At 62.7% G+C, this 24,254-nt stretch overlaps 2 protein-coding genes across 6 annotated transcripts in view; one reads left to right on the top strand and one right to left on the bottom strand.

Moving 5' to 3' along the window:
- NOC2L (NOC2 like nucleolar associated transcriptional repressor) overlaps positions 1-3,656 on the top strand; it is a 12,495-nt gene extending 8,839 nt beyond the window's left edge. For all 4 annotated transcript variants that reach the window (XM_047790995.1, XM_047790993.1, XM_047790992.1 and 1 more), the window contains 7 exons: positions 183-296; positions 483-584; positions 1,559-1,702; positions 1,800-1,913; positions 2,556-2,691; positions 3,007-3,105; positions 3,392-3,656. In XM_047790995.1, the coding sequence (XP_047646951.1) occupies positions 183-296; positions 483-584; positions 1,559-1,702; positions 1,800-1,913; positions 2,556-2,691; positions 3,007-3,105; positions 3,392-3,498 (816 nt within the window). In that variant the 3' untranslated portion in view covers positions 3,499-3,656. The remainder of the gene's footprint in view (positions 1-182; positions 297-482; positions 585-1,558; positions 1,703-1,799; positions 1,914-2,555; positions 2,692-3,006; positions 3,106-3,391) is intronic.
- SAMD11 (sterile alpha motif domain containing 11) lies at positions 3,606-24,254 on the bottom strand. Of its 2 annotated transcripts, none has more exons than XM_047790989.1 (14): positions 23,309-24,254; positions 22,082-22,173; positions 17,936-18,117; positions 16,498-16,548; positions 12,592-12,716; positions 9,440-9,529; positions 9,148-9,282; positions 7,163-7,325; positions 6,032-6,147; positions 5,743-5,821; positions 5,132-5,652; positions 4,804-4,928; positions 4,442-4,552; positions 3,606-4,342 (listed from the first exon to the last, which is right to left on the bottom strand). In XM_047790989.1, the coding sequence occupies exons 1-14, from the start codon at positions 23,823-23,825 to the stop codon at positions 4,097-4,099; spliced, it is 2,553 nt and encodes an 850-aa protein (XP_047646945.1). In that variant the 5' UTR covers positions 23,826-24,254; the 3' UTR covers positions 3,606-4,096. The 2 variants fall into 2 exon arrangements, with proteins under 2 accessions (XP_047646945.1, XP_047646946.1); XM_047790990.1 differs by having other exon boundaries at positions 7,163-7,238.

Here is a 24,254-nt window from a genome sequence, read left to right as displayed (position 1 = left end):
GCATGTGCCTGTGCTCCTGGTTCTGCCCCCTCGGCCAGGGCTCTGCTGTAGGGCAGAGGGACTTCCGTGGGGACCAGAGCCCTGGCAGGCAGGCTGAGTGTTGTGGGGGGTTGTCTGGGGCTGAGGGGCTGGCACTGCATCTGGCCACTTGTCCCTGGTCTCATGATGGGTCCTTGGGGCAGGTTTTCCAGCAGGTCGACTTCAACAGGAGGCCAGGGCGCATGAGCTCGAGGCCCATCAACTTCGCTGTGATCCTGAAGCTGTCCAAGGGCAGCTTGCAGGAGAAGGCATACCGGGTGAGCCCAGCCTCCAGGAGGGTCTGGGGAGGGCCCTGGGTGGGGTCACGGCAGGATGGCAGAGCCTGAACATGGCTTGGAGGCCACTGTGGTGGCTCCTGGCTGGGGAGCGAGCTGACAGTGGCCTTTGGTGGAAGAGGTCTGAGCTCCCGTCTCTCCTGATGCTCTCCTCTCCTCCTGCCTCAGGATGGTCTGGTGGAGCAGCTGTATGACCTCACCCTGGAGTACCTGCACAGTCAGGCCTACAGCATTGCTTTCCCTGAGCTGGCACTGCCCGCTGTCCTGCAGGTGTGTGCCCACTGCCCCCTCCCCCCCACGAGCCCAGACCCGTCGGCAGACTGGACTCCTTCCCAGGGGGCTACCTCTCCTCAGGGGTCAGAGAGAGGCAGCTGTGTCCCAGCCCTGCCAGCTGGGGGTCTCTGCTGGCACCACCGGGAGGCTGGATCCCCGCAGCCGTGGTATTGGCGTACAAGCGCAGGTGCAGAGCCTGAGAAGTGAGGCTGAGCAGGCTGGTCTGACCTCGTGCTTCCCCAGGTGATCCTGGGCTAGGGGAGGAGTCAGGACAGGTTTGGGGTAGCAGGAAAACCTGGCCGCCCACCTCAGCTTTCCTTCAGCTAATACAGGATGGGGTGGGGTTGGGGGGTCTTCCCTCTCAGAAGCCTGTTTGAGGCCCCTTTCAGCCTAAGTGATTCCCATCTCAGGGAGGCCTGTGCCCATCTGGCCTTGGTGGGCAGAAGCAGCCCACCAATCACAGGCCCGCTGATGGGCGGGGTGGGGCTGCCCAGGCATAGGTACGAGTGCAGGCTTCTGGCTCTGAGCCCCAAGGGTCATGGTCTAGAAAGGGATCAGCAGATGTTTTTGGTGAAAAGTCAAATGGTAAATATTTTAGGCTTTGCAGTCATGTAGTTCCTCAGAACTGCTCCATTCTCCCACAAAACTGCAGAAAACTCACAGAAAGATGTAAACAAGTGAGTGTGCTGAGGGCCAGTACAGTTTTATTTACCAAGGTGGGCAGCAGGCTGGATGTGGCCCCAGGCTAGATTTATGTTCCCACCTAGTAGGAACCTAATGTGTCACCTCGTGTGTGCCCTCCGGTCAGTCTGGGGCCAGAGAGGTCACACGGGCCCCCACCCCACCCCACGTACCCTGGCTCCTCTCTCACATGCACTGGGGTGTGTCCCCAGGGCTCTGACCACCCTGCCTGCCTGCGGTCCCTGTACGTGGTGCCTGGAGCCAAGCTGAGTGCCCCCTTCCTCTTACAGCTGAAATCCTTCCTCCGGGAGTGCAAGGTCGCCAACTACTGCCGTCAGGTGCGCCAGCTGCTGGAGAAGGTGCAGGAGAACGCAGAGCACATCTGTAGCCTCCGCCAGAGCGTCTCCTTTGGCGTGTCTGACCAGCGCGCAGTGGTCAGCTGGGCTTCTGGGCCCTGCAGGCACCGGTTGGTGTGTGGCTGGGGTTTGGGGGTGTGTCTGCGTGGGGCACGACCCTCAACATCTTGCACAGGATGCCTGGGAGAAGCAGACCCGAGACGAGGGGACCCCACTCACCAAGTACTACAGCCAGTGGCGGAAGCTGAGGGACCGAGAGATTCAGCTGGAGATCAGTGGCAAAGAGCGTGTATGGTGGGGCAGGGGAGGGAACGCGGGTGTGGCTGGGAAGATGGTGCTGTGGCTGCTGTGATGGGGCAGATGGTGGCAGAACTGGATTAAGTCGGGCTGCTCCCCTCCTCAGGCCTGATGGGCTGGCGGCTTTGGGGGAGGGGCAAGTGCTGGACTGACCTTGTCACCTGGGTCAGCTGTGGACACCAGGGAGGCCAGTAGGGAGGGGCAGGAAGAGCTTTAGCTCTGCCTTTGGGTCTGGGCCCGGCCAGCGGGTGCAGGATGGCATGACCTGAGGGGGACGCATCATGCCAAGGGGCATGACTGTCTGCAACCGTCCTGGTGTCAGCACGGGTTTGCTGTCTGTCCTGAGAATAATGGCTGAAAATTTGGGAACAGGAACGTGGGGGCCTACCGTGTGGGTGGCACTTAGTGGCCGCTTCACTGGCCTGGTGGGGTGGCTGTCCAGGAAACCCTACCCTGCGGTGTTGACCACTTTGGGTCAGTCCCCAAAGTGGCCAAGCAGGGTCCTTGCATGGAGGCTGGAGGAGGGGTGCTCAAGAGCAGGGGAGGAGGGAGCAGAGCTGGGTGGCTGTGAGGGGTGGGCAGGTCGCCCTGAGAGCCCACCCTCACCTGCTGCTCTGGGTCCTGGTCCTTCCAGCTGGAAGACTTGAATTTCCCTGAGGTAAAGCGCCGCAAGGTCGGGGACAGGAAGGATGAAGACCGGGCAGAATTCAAGGCCCTCTTTGACCTGGACAGTGACGAGGATGACTGGGCTCCACGCTTCCCAGAGAGAGGTGGGGGCCTGTGGCTCAGCTCGTGCTGGGGGAGGAGGGAGCAGGTGGGCCTGGCAGGCCTCCCACCTCATGGAGCCAGAGGAAATGCACGCTTCTGCCCCTCCTGCTGTGTGGTTGGTGTGTGTTGTCTGTCCCTACCCGCCCCCCCCCCCCCACCACTTTTCAGCACAGTTCTGGGTCCTCTCCACTTGCACAAAGGAGGCTTGAGGGCAGGTTGGGGACAGGACCATAAACCTAAACCGCCCTTCACCTTACTGCTCTCCTGCGCCTCTGCTGGTGGGGTCACTCCCATGGACTCTTGTTCTTTGTCTGCAGGGACGCCTGGGTCCCTGCAAGCTTTGCAGAGGGCGGTGGCGGCGGTGGCGGAGGACAGCAGTGGTAGCAGCATGGAGGAAGAAGTCAGCAAGTCAGAGGGTAAGTGGTTCCTGAGAGTGAGGGGTGCCGTGGTCTTTGCGCCCACCTGTTTGGCGCCCAAGGCCGTTGGGATTGGGTGGGCGGGCAGGGCCATCAGCTCTATGCTGGGCCCACGCCCCTCCCTGGGGATGCCGAGCCAGCTGCTCCATTCCTGCTGGCTCTGGCAGCCAGCGATAGCAGCACCGATAAATTAATTAGCACTGTGATTAATTAGTGATGAGTAACTTCCAAGGCTGGTTTCTTTCTGATAAAGCAGAATTTATGTAGCCGTGCTCTCCTCCTGCAGATGGAAGCCCAGACACAGAGGCGGGGCTGGACGCCCAGGAGCTGTGGCAGCTGGCCCAGGGGCCAGAGGACGAGCTGCAGGATCTACAGCTCTCCGAGGAGGACTGAGGGCTGCCTGCCTGGGGGCCTGGGGTGCAGTGTGGCCACCTCACCCTGCAGTCAGGCATGCCGCTTCCAGGCTGGGGCTGAGCACCTGTACACAGGACAGAAGGGCAGTAGATGGGGACAGGGCTTTATTTTTTTACAACATAAAAGACCAGAAAGTACCAAGTGCTGTTCCAGCTCCTCACGTGGCGGCCATGGGGGTGTAAACCAGTGCCATGGAGCCTGCTTGCCGCACCCTGTGGTGGTGGGTGAGCCGGAAGCTGATCTGGAGCGGGGGCTCCACTGGAGGTCAGGATGCAGAGCAGGCATGCTTCCAGGGGGAGCCGGTGGGCTCAGCTGGTGTGGCGTGAGGTGCCCTGTGGGCCTCCTTCGTCTTTGGTTTATCTGCAGCTTCCCAGATTCGGGTCGCCAGGCCACCCACACCAGGCTCTATAGTCACCCCCGAGTCTCTCTGGAAACTCATTCCTTTCCTCTTTAGTCCTGTGTTTTCCTTTTAACAATTGTGTTTTTGCATTTAAAACCGAAAGGAAAATAAGCTGTGGGGGGAGGGGGCCTTTGCACTGGAGCAGCTGGTGCCAAAGGGTTGGGGTTTGACACTGGCTCAACACAGAGGCTGAGAGGGGTCTGTGGCCCCTGGGAGCAGAGCCATGCTTCCGTTCTCTTGCTTGGGTGAGGCTCGGCCAACAGGGGGGTGGGTCCCCCCATAGGGGGAGGGGGCCATTGTCGGGGACAGGGGCCGCTCCCCTGAAGTGAGCTCCCGATCAGGAGCCCGCAGCGTTGGTGGCTGCAGCGGCAGAGCCACAGGGAAGCTGGCCATGTAGAAGACACGGCCCAGGCGCTTGGCCACCTGCAGAGAGACAGGCCTGGGTGGGGGCCTGCAGCCACATGCAGAGCCTCAGGGCTGCCCCTCTGCTGCTAGAGACCACCGCCCCCAGCAGGCACTCACCTGGGCCCGGATCTTGAGAGCAGGCCCCAGCTTCAGCCCCATGGTGGTCAGGAGGTGCTCCTCTGTCAGCAGGGGCAAGGTCTCCCCATCAATCCCCTGTTCTCTGAAGACCTGGGGGTGGGGGAGTGCAGCGTTCAGGGCCTGTGTGCAAGGGCTGTGTGTCCTGGGCTGGTTCAAGGCTCTCCAGAGAGCAGAGCCTAGAGGAAGGAGTTGGTGAGGCCCGCAGGGAGCATTTTCAAATGGGAAGAAAACCTCTGCGTTGGGCCTGTGCCTGTGTTGGAGGCAGAAGCACTGACCAAGGGGGCAGGGGTGGTACTGGGAAACGGCAGCTCGTAATCTCCTTGGGCAGGTGTCCCCCTCACCGGTGCATATTCTCCACAGCCGGACAGGCCCCCCACAAAGCTGCAGACATCGTCCACTGTCCACTTGCTGACGTCCTCAGGGGCTGTGGCCTCCTCCCCATCCATGAAGAGGCCCCCCACGGTGCCTGGGTTTGGGGGGAGAGTAGCTCGGACTCTGGCCAGCTCTTGGCTATGCTCCCACCCCCATCCGCTGGCCTTATGCTTTTGCCCTAATTGTTCAGAGATGTCCGGGCTAAGGGATTTCTTCTCCCCATGGACACCCTCCCTGAGACCCTGGCAGGATGTGAGGGTGCTGGGCCCCCTTACGCCCCACGGAGGGGGTGCCCACCTGTGTGGAAGTAGGGGCTGACAGCATAGGGGAAGCCCAGGGGCAGGGGAGGGGGCAGCATGGATCCTGAGAGAAGCCCCTTCCCCTCAGAGCGGATCCCTCCAGTTGGGGCTTGGCCTGACGTGGGGCCCTGGCCTCCAGCAGCCACCATCTCAGGGTCTTCTCCGTCCAAGTCCTTGGGGGGCTCATCTTCAGAACCGTCTTGTGCCCAGATCCCTGCCCCTGTGTTCTCCTTGGGCTCACTTGGCCGGGTTGAGGCAGGACTGGAGGCCCCCTTCCGAGGAGCTCGGTGGGCAGGCTCCCGGGGCGGGGGCGGGGTCGGGGGGCCTGGGCCGGGGGGTCCCTGGGGAGGCAGGGCCAGCAGCGGCGCGGAGCTGTGTCTCAGCACCAGCATGGCCCCGCGCCGCTGCAGCTCCTCGGCACCCTCGGGCGGGCGCAGGGTGGCTTCGGAGCCCAGCAGCTGTGTCCGGTGTGCGCTCTCCAGCTCCTTCTGGCGCAGCAGCTCTGCTGACATCTCCAGCCTGGCCGTGGGGGAGCAGACCGCGGAGGATCAGTGGGCTTGGCAGTGCCATTTGCCACGCTGTCCCCCGACCCCGCGGTGCAGGACCTACCGGGCCAGGTTCTGCTTCCGCAGAAGCTCCTGCTGCCGAGCGAGCATCTCTGCCTGGGCAGGGGGCAGGAAGCCGTAACCTGGTGGGAAGGGGACAGACCACGAGGCCAGGTGGCCGAGTGGTCCAGGGCCGCCCAAGGCCGCCCTGGTCTGTCCTTGGCTTCAACAAGGGCAGGGGCGGGGCCAACGGGAGCGCTGATGGACGCAGGGTTGGTCACGGACGAACCGGCACGGTCCCGCACCGACAGCCACCCAGGAGACAAAGGATCTCACACCCGCCTGCTCCTCACCTGGGGTCTGGCACAGGGCCGAGGGCACCCCCAAAAAGGGGGGCCTGAGGTGGGGGCCCAGGGCGATGTGGGGGGCATTCTGGGGCGACAGCAAGGGGGGCGGCTGCGACAGCTCCCTGTGGACGGCAGGTCGGTGAGCGGCGAACGCCGCAGGCCTAGGTCCTCTCCCCGCGCTCCCCCTCTTTCCCGTAACTGCGGTCCCCGCTCCGGCCGCCTTTGCTAATTGCCGGCCCAGCGGGCGGTCGATGTGCGCTCGCCGCGGCTCCGGCCGCCTCCGCCCCCGCCCCCTCTGGCGGCGCCAATTAATCTCGGCGGCGGCGGCTCGGAGGCGCTGGCCCGGCAGGCGGCGGCGACTGCGGCGGTAATTACCGCGCGGGGGCCCCAGCTCCATGCACCCTCCCCCCCGCCCCTCGCCCCCCCGCCGACCCTAAGCGGCAGCAGCGCAATTAGCGGCGGTCGGGAGGCGGCAGCGGCGGCCGCTGCTGCACACTCGGCGCGGGGCGGGGGCGGCCTCCGGGCAGGAGGGGCGGAGGGAGCCGCTGAAGCTCTTCCCGCCCCTGCCCCTTGCTGGGGCCTCCGCCCCTGCCAGCCGGGCAGACCTCGTCTGCGCCGCCAGCGGCTCTGCTGTCTGAATCGCTGCTGCTGGGGGGCTCTCCCCATCCCCAGCTTTCCACCGACCTCGGGGTTGCCAGACCTCTCGCCGCTCACCTTATCTGCCTCAAGCCTCCCACCTACCTGTGGGGAGAGCTAAGCCCTTGGCTATCAGGGACACCTGGATTCAGCGGTCCCACAGTTGCTCAGTGGAAACAGGAGTAGCAACAACCCAGCTGAGGGATGGTCACCACTCCCCCACCCCCCACAGACACACCATTCTACCCAGGAATGTTCTGGGTCTGCGCCTGGCTCTGGAGCATCAGGTCGCTGCTGCAGAGCAGGCCACAAGCCTAGGCCTGAGCACAGTGCCTAGCTAGCATATGCAGTACCCTAACGCTGCGGTGGGTGCACCGTGGCCACAGGGTGAGGAGGGCCAGCGTGGGACATGACCTGCAGAAGCCAGGTGATAGCACTGCCAACCGCAGACGCAAGCACAGGGAAAACAGGAGCCTCTCTGAAACACAAGCACCCCAATACCTCTCTGAGAAGGATGAGGTGCCAGCTGAGGTGGTGCTGTCTCGGTGCTGAGCCAGGCCCTGCTTCCGACGTTGACCTGGTGAGGATGAGGGCAGGTGGATTTCTAGGCCACTGGGGCTCCTCACAGCTGCTGCTGCCACCTCCTGCCGAACCCTCAGGAGATCTGGGGAGAGGGGGGCAATAGCAGTGACCCAGAGGCTAGCCCCAGCCCTCTGGCTCTCACGCCCCCCACCCTATTGAGCACAGGACACTGGCCAAGGACACGGAGACCAGGAGGACATTCTCCTAGGGACCTTGCTGGTTGGTCACAGGGACTGAAAGATGAGCAGAAGGCCACAAGGCAAGGCAAACAGGAGACATTACAGCGCAGCACGCTGGAGGCACCACCGATCTTGGGAGGGTGGCCAGGCAAGCATTTGTAAGGGATGTGGAGTTAGTAGGAACCACGAAGTGGTGAGGATGGAGAGAGGGGAAGACCTGAGGCGGAGGTGCCTGAATGTTGACACTGACAGGAGTTGAGATCTCGGACAGGAGTTGAGATCTCGGACAGCAGCGGGAGCAAGGCTGCAGGGTGCTGGCGGGCAGGGGTCGTGCAAAGGCCCAAGAGTGAGCGCAGTGGGACCAGAGTCCAGGAGTTGGGGTGGGTCTCCGATCCCCTCCCAGGCCCACCGTGCGCTCTACTGCACTCTACTCCCCACCTCCCGTCCCTCTGTCCTGCTCAGGGCCGGACCTCTGAGTCCCCCCGCAGCCCCCCACTGTGCAAGCTCCGCCGCCGCCGCCGCCGCCGCCGCCGCCTGTTTATAAATTAATTACCCGAAAAGCGGAGGTGGGTCCTGCCCCGGGCCGGGTGCCAGCCCGCAGAGCGCAGCCGGCGCGGCCGCCCGCATCGATCCCGGCAGGGCCCCGCGCCCCCGCCCGCCCGCGGCCTGGGTTATTTACCGTCGGCTCCCGGCGGGGGTGGCAGGCAGGGGCCTGATTGACAGCCCGGCTCCGCGCTGCTCCCCGCGGCCGGCGCCCCTCCCCCGCGCAGGCCAGCGGAGCCGGCCGCAGGCAGGGCAGGGAAAGCAATTAAAAAGGAAGATTTTTAAATTATTAACATTTGGTGAATTATTCAGGCTCTCGATGCCTGACTGCCCTGGGGGACATTGCCTGTGTAAGGAGAGGAAATCCGGCCCCTTTTCCCAGCACCCCCTCCCCACCAACCTCCAGCCAGAAAAGGCAAGCCCGCGGCTGCCAGGCCAGGGTGCAGCTGGATGGGGTGCCAGAGGGTGCCCCTGTGGTGGTAGGGGGACTTCCAAGTGTCCGTGGGAGGAGGCACAGACAGATGGACAGAGCCTGTCTCCTAGGGGGTTTAGACAGAGATGGCGCTTCCAGCTGGAGCTTCTCCTGTGTACCAGTGAAGGCCTGGTGACCAGATCCCAACTGTGGCCCATCCTGCCTGGGGACCAACGTCCGCAGCGGACTTTCTGGAGCTGACCGAGCAGCTTCCCCAAGGAGGGTCTGGCCCCCTCCTCACACACTGGTACCCTGACTGCAGCTGGAGTGGGAAGGACACAGCGTACAGAGCATGGGGTCCAGGTGAGGGCTTCAGGCCAACCTGCGTGTGCTGGAGAGGGGCAGGTGGGCCTGGTGAAACCCCCAACTCCCACTCTCACTAGGGCTCCCCCAAGGCTCAGCTTCCTCATCTGCGAAATGACAGTGGCCGTTGGAGGCTCTGCTGGGAGAGTCTGTGGGAGACGGAAAGGGTGGGCCCCCCAGACCTACCCAAACAAGTGGTTGCATCGGGCAGAGGGAGAAGGCAGGCTTCATCGTCCATCTACGAGGGCTTTGGGGATTTGAGGGGCTGAAAAACCCGCATCCAAGCCTAGCCTTGGTGTCAGCAGCCAAAGACCCTGGTCCTCTTCTCAGGGTGAGCAGAGCCCTCTGGGGACAGGGAGAGCCAGGGCACGTGGGTGGACAGTCATGGCATGGGGAGGGGCATATACCGTGGCTGGGGAGGCCCAGGTGATAGAGACGCTGAGGGTCCTCAAAGTTGCTGGCCTCACTCAGGGCGGACACCAGCCGGCGGTAGTGATCCTCGGGGGCCATGCTGGGCCCTAATTCCGGAAGCAGGAGAGTCTCTGCATTGGGCAAGCACAGGTGAGGGGGCTTCCCCTTCAGATGCTGCCAAGGGGGGAAGCAGGACCTCCCTTCTTAGAACATGCTACTGGGCTAACCCTGCCCTAGAGGGTCCTGCTCCCCTCCTGTCCCCCACCCCACCCCGGATCGGGCTCCCACCTTGGGGGGACTTGCTTCGGGCCTTCTTCTCCAAAGGGCAGTCACTGGTGATGCGGGTCGAGCGGCCCAGCCTCTTGCCCAGCAGGTCACCTGGGGGAGGGCAGAGGGAAACCTACACTGTACCTCAGGGCTTGTAGGGGCCAGGGCAGGAACGGCGCAGGCCCACCCCGATTACAGCCTCAGTCTTAGCCTCGCTCCAGCTCAGCCCGGAGCCCCACCTGTCATTGCTCGAGGGTGCTCGAAGGTCCTGCCCAGGCCCGAGTCCCAGAACTTCAGCCACAGAACAGCGTGTGGGGTTGGGACAGGCAACGGTGTGGGACCGTCCAGACTGGGGGGCTCTGGGCCATGTGGGTAGATGAGATTGGAGACTTATGGTAACAGACTCAGGCGTCGACTCAGGACCCCACAGGCAGCAATGCTGCCCCCAGCCCACCAGACTAGTCTCTTGTACAGGTTAGATTAAGGAGCCCTCCTCAGCACCCTGATCTGACTGGAAACCACCTTCTCCTCCCAGAACAGGGGTGAGGACTGGCAGTGCAGGGTCCCATGCCAGGGTACCTCACCCTCTTCCTGGAGGCTACAGGCCCCTTAGGTCAGGTGCGCCTACCACCTCCATTCCTCCTGGGCTCCTCCCCCAGGCCACACCCCTCATCGCCCCAGCCACCACCCTGGTCTGGCCTGTCACACTCGCGCCCAGCTGGGCTGAGCTCCCAAGGGTACCTCGCGTAGCCTCACCCTACTGTGTACAGCCCCTCACACAGCCCAGGCCCTACCCCACCCCTATTCCAAAGCCCTCTCTCGGGTCCCACATCCAAAACACTCTTCGGTCTCCCGAAATAGCCTCCTTCCATCCCGGGGCCCTGGCACTCTCAGATGCCAGGCTTCCTTTTGAGCCCCAGGCCTGGGAGGTCTCTGCTGACCAGCTCAGCAATTGTCTTAGTCTCCTGGACACTCCGCAGTGCTGGCCTCCAGTCCAGATCCTGTACTCCTGGGCCCCTCTCCATCTTCCTGAGGCTGTCTGGGTGGGTGGGGTGAGGGGGCTAGCCCCTCTATGATCTGGGCCCACCATGACACCTTGGCAGAGGGAGCTCCCGAGAAGCCCTGAGCCTAATTCCCTTTTCTTATTCCCTTAATCTGTCATTTTTATCAGGCGGGGAAATGCTGAGGCAGCGGAGTGCCGATCAATCTCCACTTTACAGCTGACAGAATGGTGCTAATAACTTATTGATCTCAGCCACCTCCTGCCACTGGCCTGAGCCCAGCGGCCTAGCCCCAGGCCCTGCCCCAAGTGGGATGAGGATGAGGTCCCCACTGCCCAGATGAGGTCCCACCTCAGTGACGCGGCAGGATAGGTGGCGGGGGGTGTTTAACCCACACAAGGCCCCTGAGGACGCCAAAGAGCCCTGGGCCAGCAGGGTTGTAGCATCCAGCTGTGCCAGGCCTGCAGATGGGTCTGGGCTGCATCCATACCTGCTGTCCACACCCTACCCTGCACGCCCCCCTCCAGGACCTAGTAAGCAACCTGAAGCTCTCGCTTCCCTGTGATCTGTTTCCCATTTGCCACAGTGGGAATTCCCCCTCCCTTTTCTCTTGGTGGGGTGGGGACTCCTCTCTGCCTGGGGGAGGTGCTCTGGGGTTGGTAGGGGGACCCACATGAGACCCAGGCCCCGTAGCTGCAGTGAGGTCCTGCCATGGGGGGTCTGGCCCCTGATGAGGGCCACGTGCACTCAGACACACCTGGGGCGGCCAGAAGCTGACTCACACACAGCCACAAGATGCCTGGCAGGGCCTACCCCGAGCCCGCACCGCCCTCCGTGACACTTCCTGCCCAGGCCTGTGCTCCTGGGGAGGTGGGGTGAGGACTGGCGAATGTCTCCACTCCGGGGCTGGTGGGAACACGTGGAAGCCCATGAGAACCTGAGTCCCAGGAGGTGGGCGGGCCCCGGACAAAATCTGAACACAGGACACACATGTGATACTTCGCGCAGCCCACACATGACTCCGAAACGCTCACATGCACGCCCTGCACCTCAGCATGAAGAGCGTGTGGACACTCGGGTGTGTGACCCTGGTGAGTGGACGCCCAGGCCTCTGGCTGGGCCTTGGGCGCACACGCGCACAAGCCACGTACCAGGAGGTGCGCGTGCAGATAGCACGGAGCTGCCGGCTCAGAATATCTCAATCACCGTGGGGCTTCCAAGGCTCGCCCAATCAATGGGGCAATTAGATTTTATCAGCTGCCCGCTCAGCGCCTCCAGCTCAGCTCCAGAAGCAGCATTCACGCCTGCCCCGCCTTCCCAGGCACAGGCGCACCCGTGGGCCCTGACGGAGGTGCTCAGGGTCCGGGGTCGGTGCTCCATTCCCTGCCCTGCTTTCCCGACAGCTGTGGCCTAGGCTGGAGTCGCCTTTGCTCTGGTCCATAGGGCAACGAGGGACCCCTGCCAACTCCTCTCGCCCTCCCTGGCCCCTTCAGCCGAAGCTTAGCCGTGCCCCCACTCTCTGCAGTGGTGCCTCGTGGGTCCCCAAGCTGCCCTTCCCTCTGACTGAGCTCATGCGGACTCCAGGAGCTGCCCCTCGCCCCCCGCAGAGACAGAGCTCCTGGGCCAGCGCCCCCCTGCTCCACCACAGAGGTCCAGCCCCCAGCCCCCCTTCTCCCCGGGGGTAGACCCCCTCCCTCCCGGGGCCCCCTGCTCCACGGGGTCGGTGGGTACTCTCCTGCACGCAGAGGGTGTCCCTGCCCTCAAGCGAGCCATTCCCGGGTGTGCACCTCTGAGCCTCTCTGAGGCCTGCATGCCCTGACTGTCCTCCCTCCATCTGCCCCTGGGAGGAGGGAGTAGCAGTGGCCTCAGCCACTCCAAGCCCTCCCCAGCAGCAGCCACAGTGGAGCCACTGCCTCTGCCTCCGCCTCCTGTCTGCCCGGCTGGCCAGGATTAACACAATTACCATCACACGGAGCCCCGGGGGACAGCCGGCCTCGCCACCTCCCTCCTCCTCCGTTGGCCTTCCTGGCTGCCTGCCAAGGCTGCTGGGGGTGGTGGCATCCAGAGCCGCTGAGCAGAGAGGCAGGGAGGGCTGTGGGGCGGGCTGTCCTCACTGAGCCGCCTGGCCCTGGCAGCCCTGTCCCCACCCCCAGCACTGCCCCGGCTCCTCACCTGCGGCTCCCAGGCCTATCTCCACACTGCCTCTCTGGAATTCACAGCGGCTCTGATGCTCGGGCATAACGAGGTGGCGGCTGCGATGCACGCTGGATATGAGGGTGGGAAGGTCGCTGTCCTGGCTGCGGTAAAGCAAGACAGGGAAGGTGAGACTCTGTGGGGCTCCTGACTGAGTTTGAGTGTGAGCGTGCATGGCCTGGTGGGCAGCACCTGAGTGCGACAGTGCCTCGTGCACAGCTCCGCCGTGGTCCATGACACCATTCGTGTGAGCATCTCCACAGCTGGTCCCACGCAAATCGTCCCCTAGTGGTGGGGGTGTGGAGGTTCACCCTGTCGGATCCAGGCCCCACCTGGGATCACCAGGACCTGCCAAGTGTCTGCTGGACACGTAGGCCTCGCACTCAGACCCCACTGCTGCTCCCAGGGAGGGTCTGTGCAGACTGCAGGGCTGGTCCAGTCCTGCTATGCCCTCTCCAGCGTGACCAGGTGCTGTGTCCCTGCTTCCTGCCTTGGGGGGCAGCCAGGCCCCCGCTAGGATAGGGTGCCTCCTCCCAGGGGCCAGGCTACCAGCAAGGACACACAGACCCAGCACTTGAGACTGCACGCGCTATTTCAACCAGAACTTGCAACCACCCACGGAGTCCTTACTTCTTCAAATAAGGAAGCCAAGGTGGAGACCAAAGTCCGGAGTCAATGAGGTGTGCACAGGTCCAGGGACAAACATGGGCACATGCACACTCGCCCAGGGTCTGCAGACACACAGACCGGACACACGGTGTGGTCCCCGATGCGCTCATACTCAGGACACTTTGCTCTACCCACTGCTTCCCACCAAAAACCTTGGAATGAACATGAATTTTTGTTCCCTTACTTCTCTTCTTGCTCAGTCAGCTCACTACTGATATCACAAAACCCCAGAGAAAAGGGGGCGTGAGACATCCCAGTGTAACTGTGTGAAGATGCCCCAACCCCATTTGCCCTTGGGATTCTGAGAGCATCTTCCTTAGCAAAGAGAAGGGCCACCTGGCACCTTGCAGATGTAGCCTGGAGTGTCAGGAAGTCAGGATAGAACAGAAGAGGCACAGGGAGGGACCCCAGCCCCCCAGCCCACTCTGGCATGCCAGCACTCCCTTCCCAGCACCCTGGCTCCCTGGCCCACCTGTAATGGAGCAGCCTTCTGGCTGGGCTGCTGCAAGGGGGGCCTCCACGGAGTGACCTGGGAACCGACCCTGAACCTCATTAAATAGCCCCCAGCCCCCCTCCCCAGCCTGGGTGGCTGGAGCAGGCTAATCCAGAGCTGGCCCCTAAGCAGATCAGTTTCAGCACCAAAGCCTCCAGGGCTAGAGCCTCTGGGAGACCCTGACGCAGGCTCTCCTCCCACCCTAGCCCCCTCTCCCCAGAGGAGAGAGAAGCCCCCGCCCCCCCCAGCCACCATGCAAACTAGAGGGCAGGTGGGCTGGGAGTAAGTACTTTATGGGATTAATTGGCAGCGATTCTCATCCCGCCATCACCCTCATCCATTCGGGGGTGTGGAAGAGGGAAGTGCTGTCCTCAGCACCAGGGAGGGGGTGAGGGGTGCCTGTGGCAGGGCTGCTGCTGCCAGAGTTCTCCCTCAAGGGGACCCCTTTCTGGTGTCCCCAGGACTCCGCAGGAGGTGGACCAATTCCCCAGAGACTGAGGGGTGGGGACGGGTCCTGTCATTTGTCCTCTGCGAACCCTCAGCTGAGCGCCCCACACCAGGACTGGGTCTGCCCAGCCGCTACGGCACTAGCTCTTTCACTCACTGGCCACTGAGGCACTCGGGTGGTGCTGCAGCCCCACGGAGGTGATGCCTAGTGGGAACCAGGACACAGACCACCCAACAACCCCCACTCTCTGCCTTGGGATTTGCCCCACAGGCCCCAGGACAGCCTGGCTCGGCCCCAGAAAACCTGTGTGGTCCCTTGGTCATTCACTCAACAATTTATGCCAGGTTTTATGTAAAGAACTGCAAAGAAATTCTGCACACATCAGACTGAAAATGTGTGAACCCTCAGACCCCAGTGCCTCCTTGAGGGGCCTCTCGGGCTCCTCCAGTGACCAGTGTATGGTACAGTTCTTGTGTCCATCTCCTGCCTGAGCTCAGGGCCTCAGAAGGACACGGACCACATCTACTGCCTGCCGCCCATGCCAAAGGAGGAGCTCCCACTAGTCAGGCAGTCAGAGGGATGGGGACAAACGGACAGATGGATGGAACTGATGCACAGACAGGTAGATGAAGACTGAAGGATGAAATCAGACAGGTGGAGGTAGCTAGATGGGCACAGACAGACAGGCACTATCAGACAGATGGACGGAGACAGGCACTAATGGGCAGACGGAATGGATGGAAACAGATAGACAGATGAACAGAGCCTGAAGGATAAGCAGCAGACAAGAGACGGAAGGGCAGATGGACAAGGCCAAAAGGAGCCAGGAAGAGGAGTTCTCATTGTGGCTCAGTGGCAACGAACTCGACTAGTATCCACAAGGATGCAGGTTTGATCCCTGGCCTCGCTCAGAGGGTTAAAGGTCTGGCGTTGCCATAAGCTGTGGCGAGGGTCACAGACGTGGCTTGGATCCCATGTTGCTGTGGCTGTGGCTGTGTCTGTGTCTGTGGCTGGCAGCTCTAGGTCCAATTCAACCCCTAGCCTGGGAACTTCCATATGCCCTGAGTACAGCCTTTAAAACGAAAGAAAAAAAAAAAAAAAAAGGAGCCAGGAAGAAACGAAGACTGAGCTAGGAGGAGGGAGGGACAGTGCAAGACTGCTGGGCTGTGTGTCCCTCAGCCTTCCCTGACCAGATGCTGGGGTGCTACAGCAGTGGGGGCGAGGGGGTAGCTGTAAGTCCTCTTGGCTGTGTGTCTCCCCCCGCGCCCCATTTCCCTCTAGTAAAATCCAGACAATCATCCCAGCTGCTTTTATGGTCTGTGCCAGGCTGAAGGAGTGCCTCCACGCTCTGACCCGGCTTCTGTGTCTGCACCTCTGCCCCCCTCCCTGACACCCCACGGCCAGGTGGGGTGAGCAGCCTGAGAGTTCGCCACAGGCCTCGCTGACAAGTTTATCCCGTAGCTTCCCAAGTAAAAGGCTCATAAAACGTCATCAATGTTCATGACGGTTCATAAAAATGATCAGTCGAGTAGGCAGCTTCAAAGTGAGGTGGAAATAAGTTTAAAGACATTTTCATTGTAATTCGGCTCCAGGACCAAGACATGCTCGGAAACGTAAATAATAATACATCTGGCACAGAGCCAGGCTGCGAGTGGGGCCCCTCGGCGCTGGATGCCCTTGCATGCATGGCTGGGCCCTCCTGTGCCTTCTGCAAAACCCTGGGGTAAAACTTGATCCCACATGGGCTCTGCCCACAGACTGACCACCTCTGCCCATCTGCACTGGGGACTTGAGTTTTCTTAACACCCTCAATATCCTGGTCAGGTCCCCTCGATTTTCTCTTCTTACTATGTTTTAGATTGGCAGCCCACTCAGCTTCTCTGCCCCCCTGCCCCCCACGCCTGGATCACCATGGATGGAGCAAACCCCCAACCTGCTGCACGGGGCCTCCCGAAGGATCTTGTTAGAACATACACCGATCACGCTCCTGCGCCTCTGGGAGGCTGGGGAGGGGGGCAGTAGCGGCCCTATCTTTGGGCAGAGGGGCTCAAATGCAGGAAGGGGATGCACTCTGGCTCCAGGGTTGGGCCGCCCAGAGCCCGCGCCTGTGCTGTCCCAGGGGCCCAGGCACAAGTTAAGAGACCACAGACTAGGAGAGGAGTGAGACAGGGAGGCTGCAGACACTTAGAAGCAGACCCCAGGGAGGTGGAGCCACAAGGCTCCGTTGTGCTCATGTGCAGTGCGTGGGGGAAGCCTGGCCTGGGCCCGGCCCTACCTGCAGGATGTCTCTCGGAAGGAGATGTTCACGTCCCAGTGGGTGTGGACTCTGGAAGGATAGAAGCAGAGGGTCAGTGTGGCCTCCAGGACAGCAGGACAGGTGTGTGGCAGCCCCTTGTCTACCCCAGAGCACTGGCTTGAGGGAACAGGGCTGGCTCAGACCTGCCTCCAGCACCATCTGGAACCAGCTCGACAGGCTTGCGGCTGCCACCAGGACAGGCCGGTGGGGCAGGAGCCAATTCTGGGCCTCACTAGACAAAGGTATGGGGAAGGACTGAACTGAGGCCCTGCACCCCTGCTTCCTGTGGCAGCGGACCCAGAGGAGCCCCTGTGTTGTGCTAGGGGTGGGGGCTATGACTTCCTCTGCCTGTGTCACTTGTGTGACTGAACCCTAGTTGCTAGAGCTGCTCCGGGCAGGCTGGAGCCAGGTCAGGGAATGAGCCCCATGGCCACCTGCCCCAGTGGTTGGGGGTCGCCCAGGAGAGTGCAGGACCCTGGGTCCCACTTGCTGCCAACCTGCCTCCTGAAAGTGACCGTCACACAGCAGAGGGGGGAGGGACACCAGGGTGAGGGATCAAGCAGGGAAACAGCTCTGCCCTGTGCCCGCTTTCTGACCCCCAGTGGTGTCCCTGGAAAGCCCCTCGGTCTGAGGGAAGGCAGTGGGAAGCCGACGTGGTAGTTCACCTGGGCGCAGGTGGGGGATAGGGCTGGGAAGGAGGTTTCAGGCATCTAGGAAGGCTACTTTAGGGTCGGAGAAATTGGGACATGTTAAAAGACTACTTAGGAAGACAAAAGGCCTAGAAATTCTGGGGACGCCTAGGACATGCTGGACAGACAGATGATGGATGGACAGATGGAAGGATGACAGACAAAGAGGGAGGCGCCTCTGCCAGAAGGGGAGAAGCTAGGAGGTCAGGAAGGTTGGCCCCAAACTTGGGAGGGACAGTGAGGAGCCAAGGGAGTGGCCACCTCCAATAAGAGTGAGTGTCCAGGGGCTTCTCTCACGAGGGTCCGCCCAGCTCCCCTCTCCCTGCCTGGCGGTGGTGGCCCCAGACCCTCCTCCTGGAGCCTTCTTGCTTCCTCACACCCAGCAGCTCCATCCCGCCTCAGCACCTTCCCCACACAGAACCGCACTGACCCCTCCCTGGGCCACCACTGGTGGGCCCGCTCCCCAGCAATGCTGACCAAATCCTGGCTGGCACTCTGTCCCTAAGCGGGGGCAAGGTGGGTTCTCAGTGATCCTGCGGCATGTCCCTGGAGGTCCAGCCAGGCTTTGTTTCAGCTGTGGCAGCTGGAGACACAGTGAGCTAAACTGGGGCCTTGTCCCCAGGGTGGAGCCCCACCCCCCCCACCCCAGGCCCAGCCTTGCCCTCAGCTGCCTGGAGTCCTCCCCCTGCCAGAGCCCAGGTGCCCTCCCACCCTGGCCCTCAGAGTACCTTCTCTTCATGATATGGACGTGCGGGTCATCCTCCTGCTTCAGGCCCAGCCGCTGCCCACAGGTTGGGCCACTGCCGTCGCTGTCGCCATCACTGGCTGAGAAGCTGGGGGTCAACTCCTTCTTCAGGACCCGGGCTGGGGGCAGGGCCACTGTCCTCTTGTCTGCCAGCCGGCCCCGGTTCTGGTCCAGGGAGGGAGGAGAGGAGGGTTAGGTCACACCAGGTCCCCCGGCCTCCTGGGAGACCTGCACCCCAGTCCTGACCCCCGAGCAGGGCCGCTGAGGTCAGACAGGCACAGTGCCCAGGCCAAAGCTCCCTACCACCCTCGCCTACAACAGAGCGGCCTCCAGCCTCCAGGAGAGTCACAACTGGCCAGAGGCCAAGAGTGACCAGGGAGGCAAGGCCTCCATGAGGAAGCCCTCCACAGACCACCTTCCACTCCACCCTGGCAGGGGATGAGCAGCACGGCTGTGGGCACTGCCTTGTCCAGACTCTGCCTCAGCCCAGCCCCCCTCCTCAGGCTGAGTGGGGACGCCTCCTGGAGGTCAACCCTGACTTTGCTAGCTCCAGGGAGCTCCAAGGGGCCACGCTCACCTGCAGGACACAGCAGGTCTGTGTCCTGTCACCCATTCAGCGTGCAGTTCCCTCTGCATGCATGTCTGCCTGGCGATCCCACTTACATTCTCTGTGAGCCCCCCACAGATGCCAAGACCGCGTTCTGTTATTAGTGCCAAACAGATCGATTTGAACCCTGGGGCCTGGGGCTGACCCCTTGCAAACTGTGGGCCTCTGGTTCACAGGCCGCCTGGTACGGAGACTTGACCAGCCCAGACCCTTCGTCCTATGGGCCCTAGTGGGCCTACACCCTGGATCAGGAACTAAGAGATTGCGAGTTTTTCCACAAGGCCCACTTCTCCCCTGCCCTGCGGCTGCAGCGCGAGTGGGGAGCATGTGCGGTGGGGCAGGGCTCACAGACAGGGAGCTTCAGGGTGGAAGGCATGGCCTGCCCACACACACACATACAGGGCACTCCACAGCAGAGCTCGCGTGTGACTGGTGGCACACGTGAGGTCTCTGCACACTGTGGCATGCACCCGTGTCTTCAGGTCTTGCCACCCCAAGGAAGAAAAGTGACCATTTTCTGGTGGGCTGGAGCTTTTGCTTTGTTTTTCTTTTCTTTTCTTCCCTCCTTCCTTCCTTTGATTTATTTTGTCTTTTTAGGGCTGCACCTGTGGCATATGGAGGTTCCCAGGCTAGGAGGTGAATCGGAGCTGTAGCTGCCAGTCTATACCACAGCCACAGCAACGCCAGATCCAAGCCACTTCTGTGACCCACGCCACAGCTCATGGCAACGCCAGGTCCTTAACCCACTGGGCTAGGCCAGGGATCGAACCTGTGTCCTCATGGATATCAGTCAGATTTGTTTCCGCTGAGCCAGGACAGAAACTCCACCCCCTTTTCTTACGGAGTGACAGGTCACTGGTTCAGGGAGGTGGCAGGGGCCTCGGGATTATCTGCTTCTCTCTCGTCTTTTCAGTCATCAGGGCCTCCTGGGACCCCTCCCTCCTGTTGCCAGGACAACATGTCCCCACCACACACAGGAGTTTGGGGAGGAAGGTGTCAAGGGGGTTCTCACTTCTCCCTGCACAGTGCCGTCCTGGATCTGAGGGCCAGCTGTGTGCCCAGGCCGTCATCACCTCGAGACACACAGCCCACCCTAGCCCCACCCAGATTGCACAGTGCCCTTGATAGGGTCTCTCCTGCACCTGCCCTTGTGAGTCCACCTAGGACGTCCTCCATTTTCCTCTCTGCAACACACACTCAGTGAGACGGACTGGGCAGCAGGTGGGGTGGAGGGGGTTGTGGAGTCTGGGCTAGGCCTTCGAGATGAGAGGGCCTGTTCTGAGCCTCTGAGGACCCTGGCCCTGGCTTTGTGCTACTCCAGCAACAGCAGAGCTCAGGTGAGGCTGCAGGGGTGACGGCCTGTCTGCTCCCCATGCCTCTTCATGCCAGGCTGCCGGGGAGGGGTTTCTCAGCCCGTCTGGAGTGTGCTTGGCTGCAAATCCCCCTCAGCTCTGCCCTTCTCTAGGCTCCTGCAGCCCCAGCCCCGGACCTCCTCTCCTGCCTTCCTGCTTTAAGTAAGCTGTTCTCTTAAGAAAAGTAAATGCATTTCTCTCTGCTTCTCATCTGTGGGACAGGGATGCAGAGGGGGAGTGAGAGCAGGAAGATTGCCACTTGGGGTGGTGGCTCCTGTGGGAGGCAGCTGAGGCAGAGGGACAAGGATGGGCAGCCCTGACCTCAGCCAAGGACGGGGCTAGGCCTCCCACGCACACCGGATACCTCAGCTGCTCACCTCTGCTCAGCACACAGATTCGAGAGTTGGGTGCGGAGCCCCTGCCCTGGCCAAGCTCTGACTCCTCAGACACTGCGAGTGGGTGCATGAGGCCTGCTGCGTGACCCTTGCCCCACGCACACCCACATTCTGCCCCCAGAGTACCCTCTGTGACCGTGAAGTGTGTACACACCTGTGGACATGACCATGGGAGGCGGGGGAAGACAGTTTCTGGGTGGGAAAGGTGGGGGCTGGAAAGAGTCCATGAAACACCTTCCTAAGGCCTGGGAGGGTCAGGCTCAGGAGAGGTAGGCCCAGGTCTCAGCCGTCCCTCATGCAGAGCCCCAGACAGGTAGACAGCCCCATCCTGGCCTCCCATCCGAGCAATGTCCTCCAGGGCACTGATGCTGGGCTCAGGCCACCTGCCCACCCCCTTCCTGTGGGAGACCTTTGGGGAGGATGGGTGGGAGAGGCAGGGCTCCTCCCACCTGAACAGAAAGCCCAGATCAACCTGGAGGGAGCCCTCTCTGGTACCAGCTCCTTGAGTGTGTGCAGGAGTGGAGAGGGAGCCCAGCCTCTTGTCCTAGACAGGTAAGGCTCCGCAGACAAGAGGCTGGCTGCACTGTGCGTGTCAGCCCCCTGTCCCAAGTGTTCTGTATGCAGATGAGCCTGTGAGTGCGATGAGCGCATGACAGTGTGTGTGCGTGGCGTGGGGGTGGGGGGGTGGGGCAATGGTGAGGTGAGGCTGCATCCCCTTCCCCTGCCCAACTTGTCCAATGTGTGTGTCTTCACAGAGTCATCTGTGGCTGCCCTGTTTGCCGGCCCCCAGGGCCCGTGCGAGGAAGCCAAGACGTCCCCTCCCCCACCCTGCCGCCAGTCCAAGGTAAACAAGCTGAAGGCCCCTGCTCCCTGCCCCAGGGTCCTCTCAGGCCTTCCTGGCAGAGGGGGCTGCTGAGTGATGCCAGGAATAGCAGCAGAACCCCAACCACCACCAGGAGCCATGGCCCTAATTGGCTCTCCCCCAGGGGCTCACATTGGTCCCTCTCTACATGCAATTCCCTTTTCAGATCAATCCTCTAACCACTGCTGCCAGGAGGGCATAGGATGAGAAAGGCAGTACTTCAGGGGCAGGCAGAGCACCCCCATGTCTCTTGCTCCCCTGGACTAATGAGGGGTCAGTACATGTCTACACTGTTCTGGAGACCCTGCACCAGCATCCAACTCCTGTTCTCTTGACACTCAAGGCCCGCACCGCACCTGTTCTGGCCTTGACTCCATTGTAGCTCCAGACACTCCTGGACAACCAGGGCCTTGTCATCCAGGGCTCTAGCTCTGGGCACCCCAGAGACGTACTTCACTCCCATCCAAGCCTGTGCGCCCCCCCCCCCCCCCCCGCTCGAATGGACGTTCAGGCCAGCCAACACTGTCACATCTCAGAATAAGCATTAACTTAGGACCAGCCCCTCTCCCAAGTGGGGCCAGATAACATAGCACCCTGTGACAGGGCAAAGTCTCCAGACCCCAATCAGATGGCAGTGTCCAGAGAGGTCCTTCACACCCTGGGCTGTCCCCAGGACTTCAGGGAGAAGCAGCTCTGAGAAGTTCCAAAATAGGCAGCACCCAGCCCTGCATCAAGGGGGCGGAGGCTCCAGTGCGCCAGGATTCCCACCCAAAGCGGTCTCTCTTTGCCCGTCTGGGGGCTCCCTCCTGAGCACTGGCAGATTTGAGGTTAGGACTCATACTAGAAAATACAAGCACAAGCGCCACAGGGAGAAACAAGACCCCGAAGCCCCAGCTTTTCTCCCACTTCTCACCACCGGGGAGGATATTCGACAGCCTGGACAGTCGCAGATCGGAGGATGCACCTGCAGGATCCCCTTGGACATAAGCGTCTTCAGACTTTTCCCTGCGAGAAGAGCCGAGGCAGGACGGTTGAGAGAGCCGGGCCGGCCCAAGTAGGGCCCGAGGCGCCGGCACGCTTCCAGGGTGCTGCCAGGCGGAAGGCCGGGTTCCCTCCTGCCACGAGTATGAACTCTCACCGCCGCCCAACTTCCGAACTCACCACCCGGTCTCGCGGGCCACCCCACCCTCGCGGACGCAGCGGGGATCTGCAGAGCTCAGAAACTCGAGATCCGGCGAGCGCCCTCCCCGGACGAAGGGCAGCCTCCTTCCCGCCCCCTGCGCCGCTCCTCCCGCGCTCCACCCTCTCCAAGCCGGTCCGCGGGAACCCAGAGCTGGGCGGAGGAGGGTTGGGCCCCAGCGCAGGTGAGCTGAGCGGTGCGGTCCGGACTCGGGACTGCGCCGGACCTCGCAACTAGAAGAAGGCAGCCACCGCGCAGCCACTAGCCCCAAAGTCTACGAGCGTGACTGGGCCCCTAACTTTCTTACTACCTCCCACCCTCGGCCTGGCGCTCACCGCGCCCGCGCGCATGCCGGTTCAGGCGTCCGCACGTCGCAGCCTCGGAGCCAGACCCTGAGAGAGCTCAAGCGGCTGCTCCCTGCCCCGCCGCCGCTCGGCTCCGCGCGCGCCCCCGCCCCGAGGCGCGCCCCCGTGGCCCCCACCTGCCTGTGCTACCCGAGCACCTTGCAGTTTGCTCCACCAGCGCACGTCCGCACCCGGCCGCACGTGCACCCCTCTACTCCCGCCAGAATCGGTGGCTCCTCGACCCGGGAGGGGAGTATCCTGCCCAGTCGGCCTCCTGCCCGAGTTCCCGTAAACTTCCCCAGAGCCTCAAGGCCCAGGAATCCCGCAAAGACCTTCCGTGCGGAAGGAGCCTCCCGCTTGCGCGCAGTTGGGAGCCCAAGGCACCGCGGCCAGCGCTGGGGGGCCGGCGGAGGCCAAGGGCGCTCCGTGCGGGTCCACCGAGGCGGCCTTTCTTGGGGGGGAGGGGGTGTCCCCGCGGCAGCCCCGGAGTCGCAGCGCCCTCTCTGGGCAGAGATGGAGTCTCCCAGGTGGTAGAACGAGGGGAGTCGGGACCCGCGGGTCCTTAGGGAGCGGAGGGGAGGGACCGTAGCGGCCCGCGCCCCCACGGCGGCCGCACCTTTGTGGCGGATGCTGCGCTTCCAGTCTTTGGCCGTCTCGCGGCCGCTGACGAACTGGAACTCGTTGGGTGTGAGCCACTCGCCGCGGTGGCGGATGGACGGACCCTTGCTGCCCTGGCAGAGTTTGCGCACGTAGAGCAGAGCGCGGTTGGCGCCGCACTCCACCTCGATGCACGGCTCGCCGTTGTCCAGCAGCGGCTGGAAATCCGGTGCCGCGGCCGCAGTGGCCGCGAAGCGCTCGAGGGTTAGAGGGTCTCGGGGCAGGTGGAGGTGCGGGGCGGCCTCGTGCAGGCTCAGGTAGGCGCGCGATGCGCGGAGCGGAGGGGGCAACAGCGCCTCGTAGCCCGCGGTCGCGGCGGGTAGCGAGGCGATCGGGGGCAGGGCGGCTGCCGCTGGCAGTGGCGCCAGGTAGCCCGGCAGCGGCGGCAGTGGCAGCGCAGCCAGTGTTGGGTGGAAAGTGGCGAGAGCCAGGGCGAGGTCTTCCCGGCCGGGTAGCTCCTTCTTGACCGCCGGCATGGCGGGCCAGTGGTCCTGCAGCCTCACTCTCCGCCACCGGTGCAACTTGTTCCGGCCCGGGCTGGAGTTGGGTCTCGAGGGCGGGGGCCTGGGAGGCTCCTGGCCGCGCACCCGCCCTCCCCTCTACTGTGCCCCAGCTGGGCCACCTCGGACCGCTGCCTGGCTGTCTGGCAGGGCCTCTGCTGCCTGAGACATGATGCTGCCGGAGCTGCTATTGATCCCTGATCGACCTGCCGAACGCCGCAATTCCAGGGCCATGAGGCTCCAACGGGGCGGCGGGGCACCTGTACTTGCGCTCCCTGGGGCGGCACGGCGTCCCGCTCGCTGGTGAGCCCACCGGGCCAGGCGGGGCCGTGAGGAGTTGTGGAGCCTCTGGCTCCGTGCCCCGCCCAGCCTGAGGGTCCCAGGCCCCCGCCCCGCCCCGCCCCG

Source organism: Phacochoerus africanus, chromosome 8, assembly GCF_016906955.1.
Source record: "Phacochoerus africanus isolate WHEZ1 chromosome 8, ROS_Pafr_v1, whole genome shotgun sequence".
In the NCBI taxonomy this organism is placed as follows: Eukaryota; Metazoa; Chordata; class Mammalia; order Artiodactyla; family Suidae; genus Phacochoerus; species Phacochoerus africanus.
This window is presented reverse-complemented; position numbering and strand designations above follow the sequence as displayed.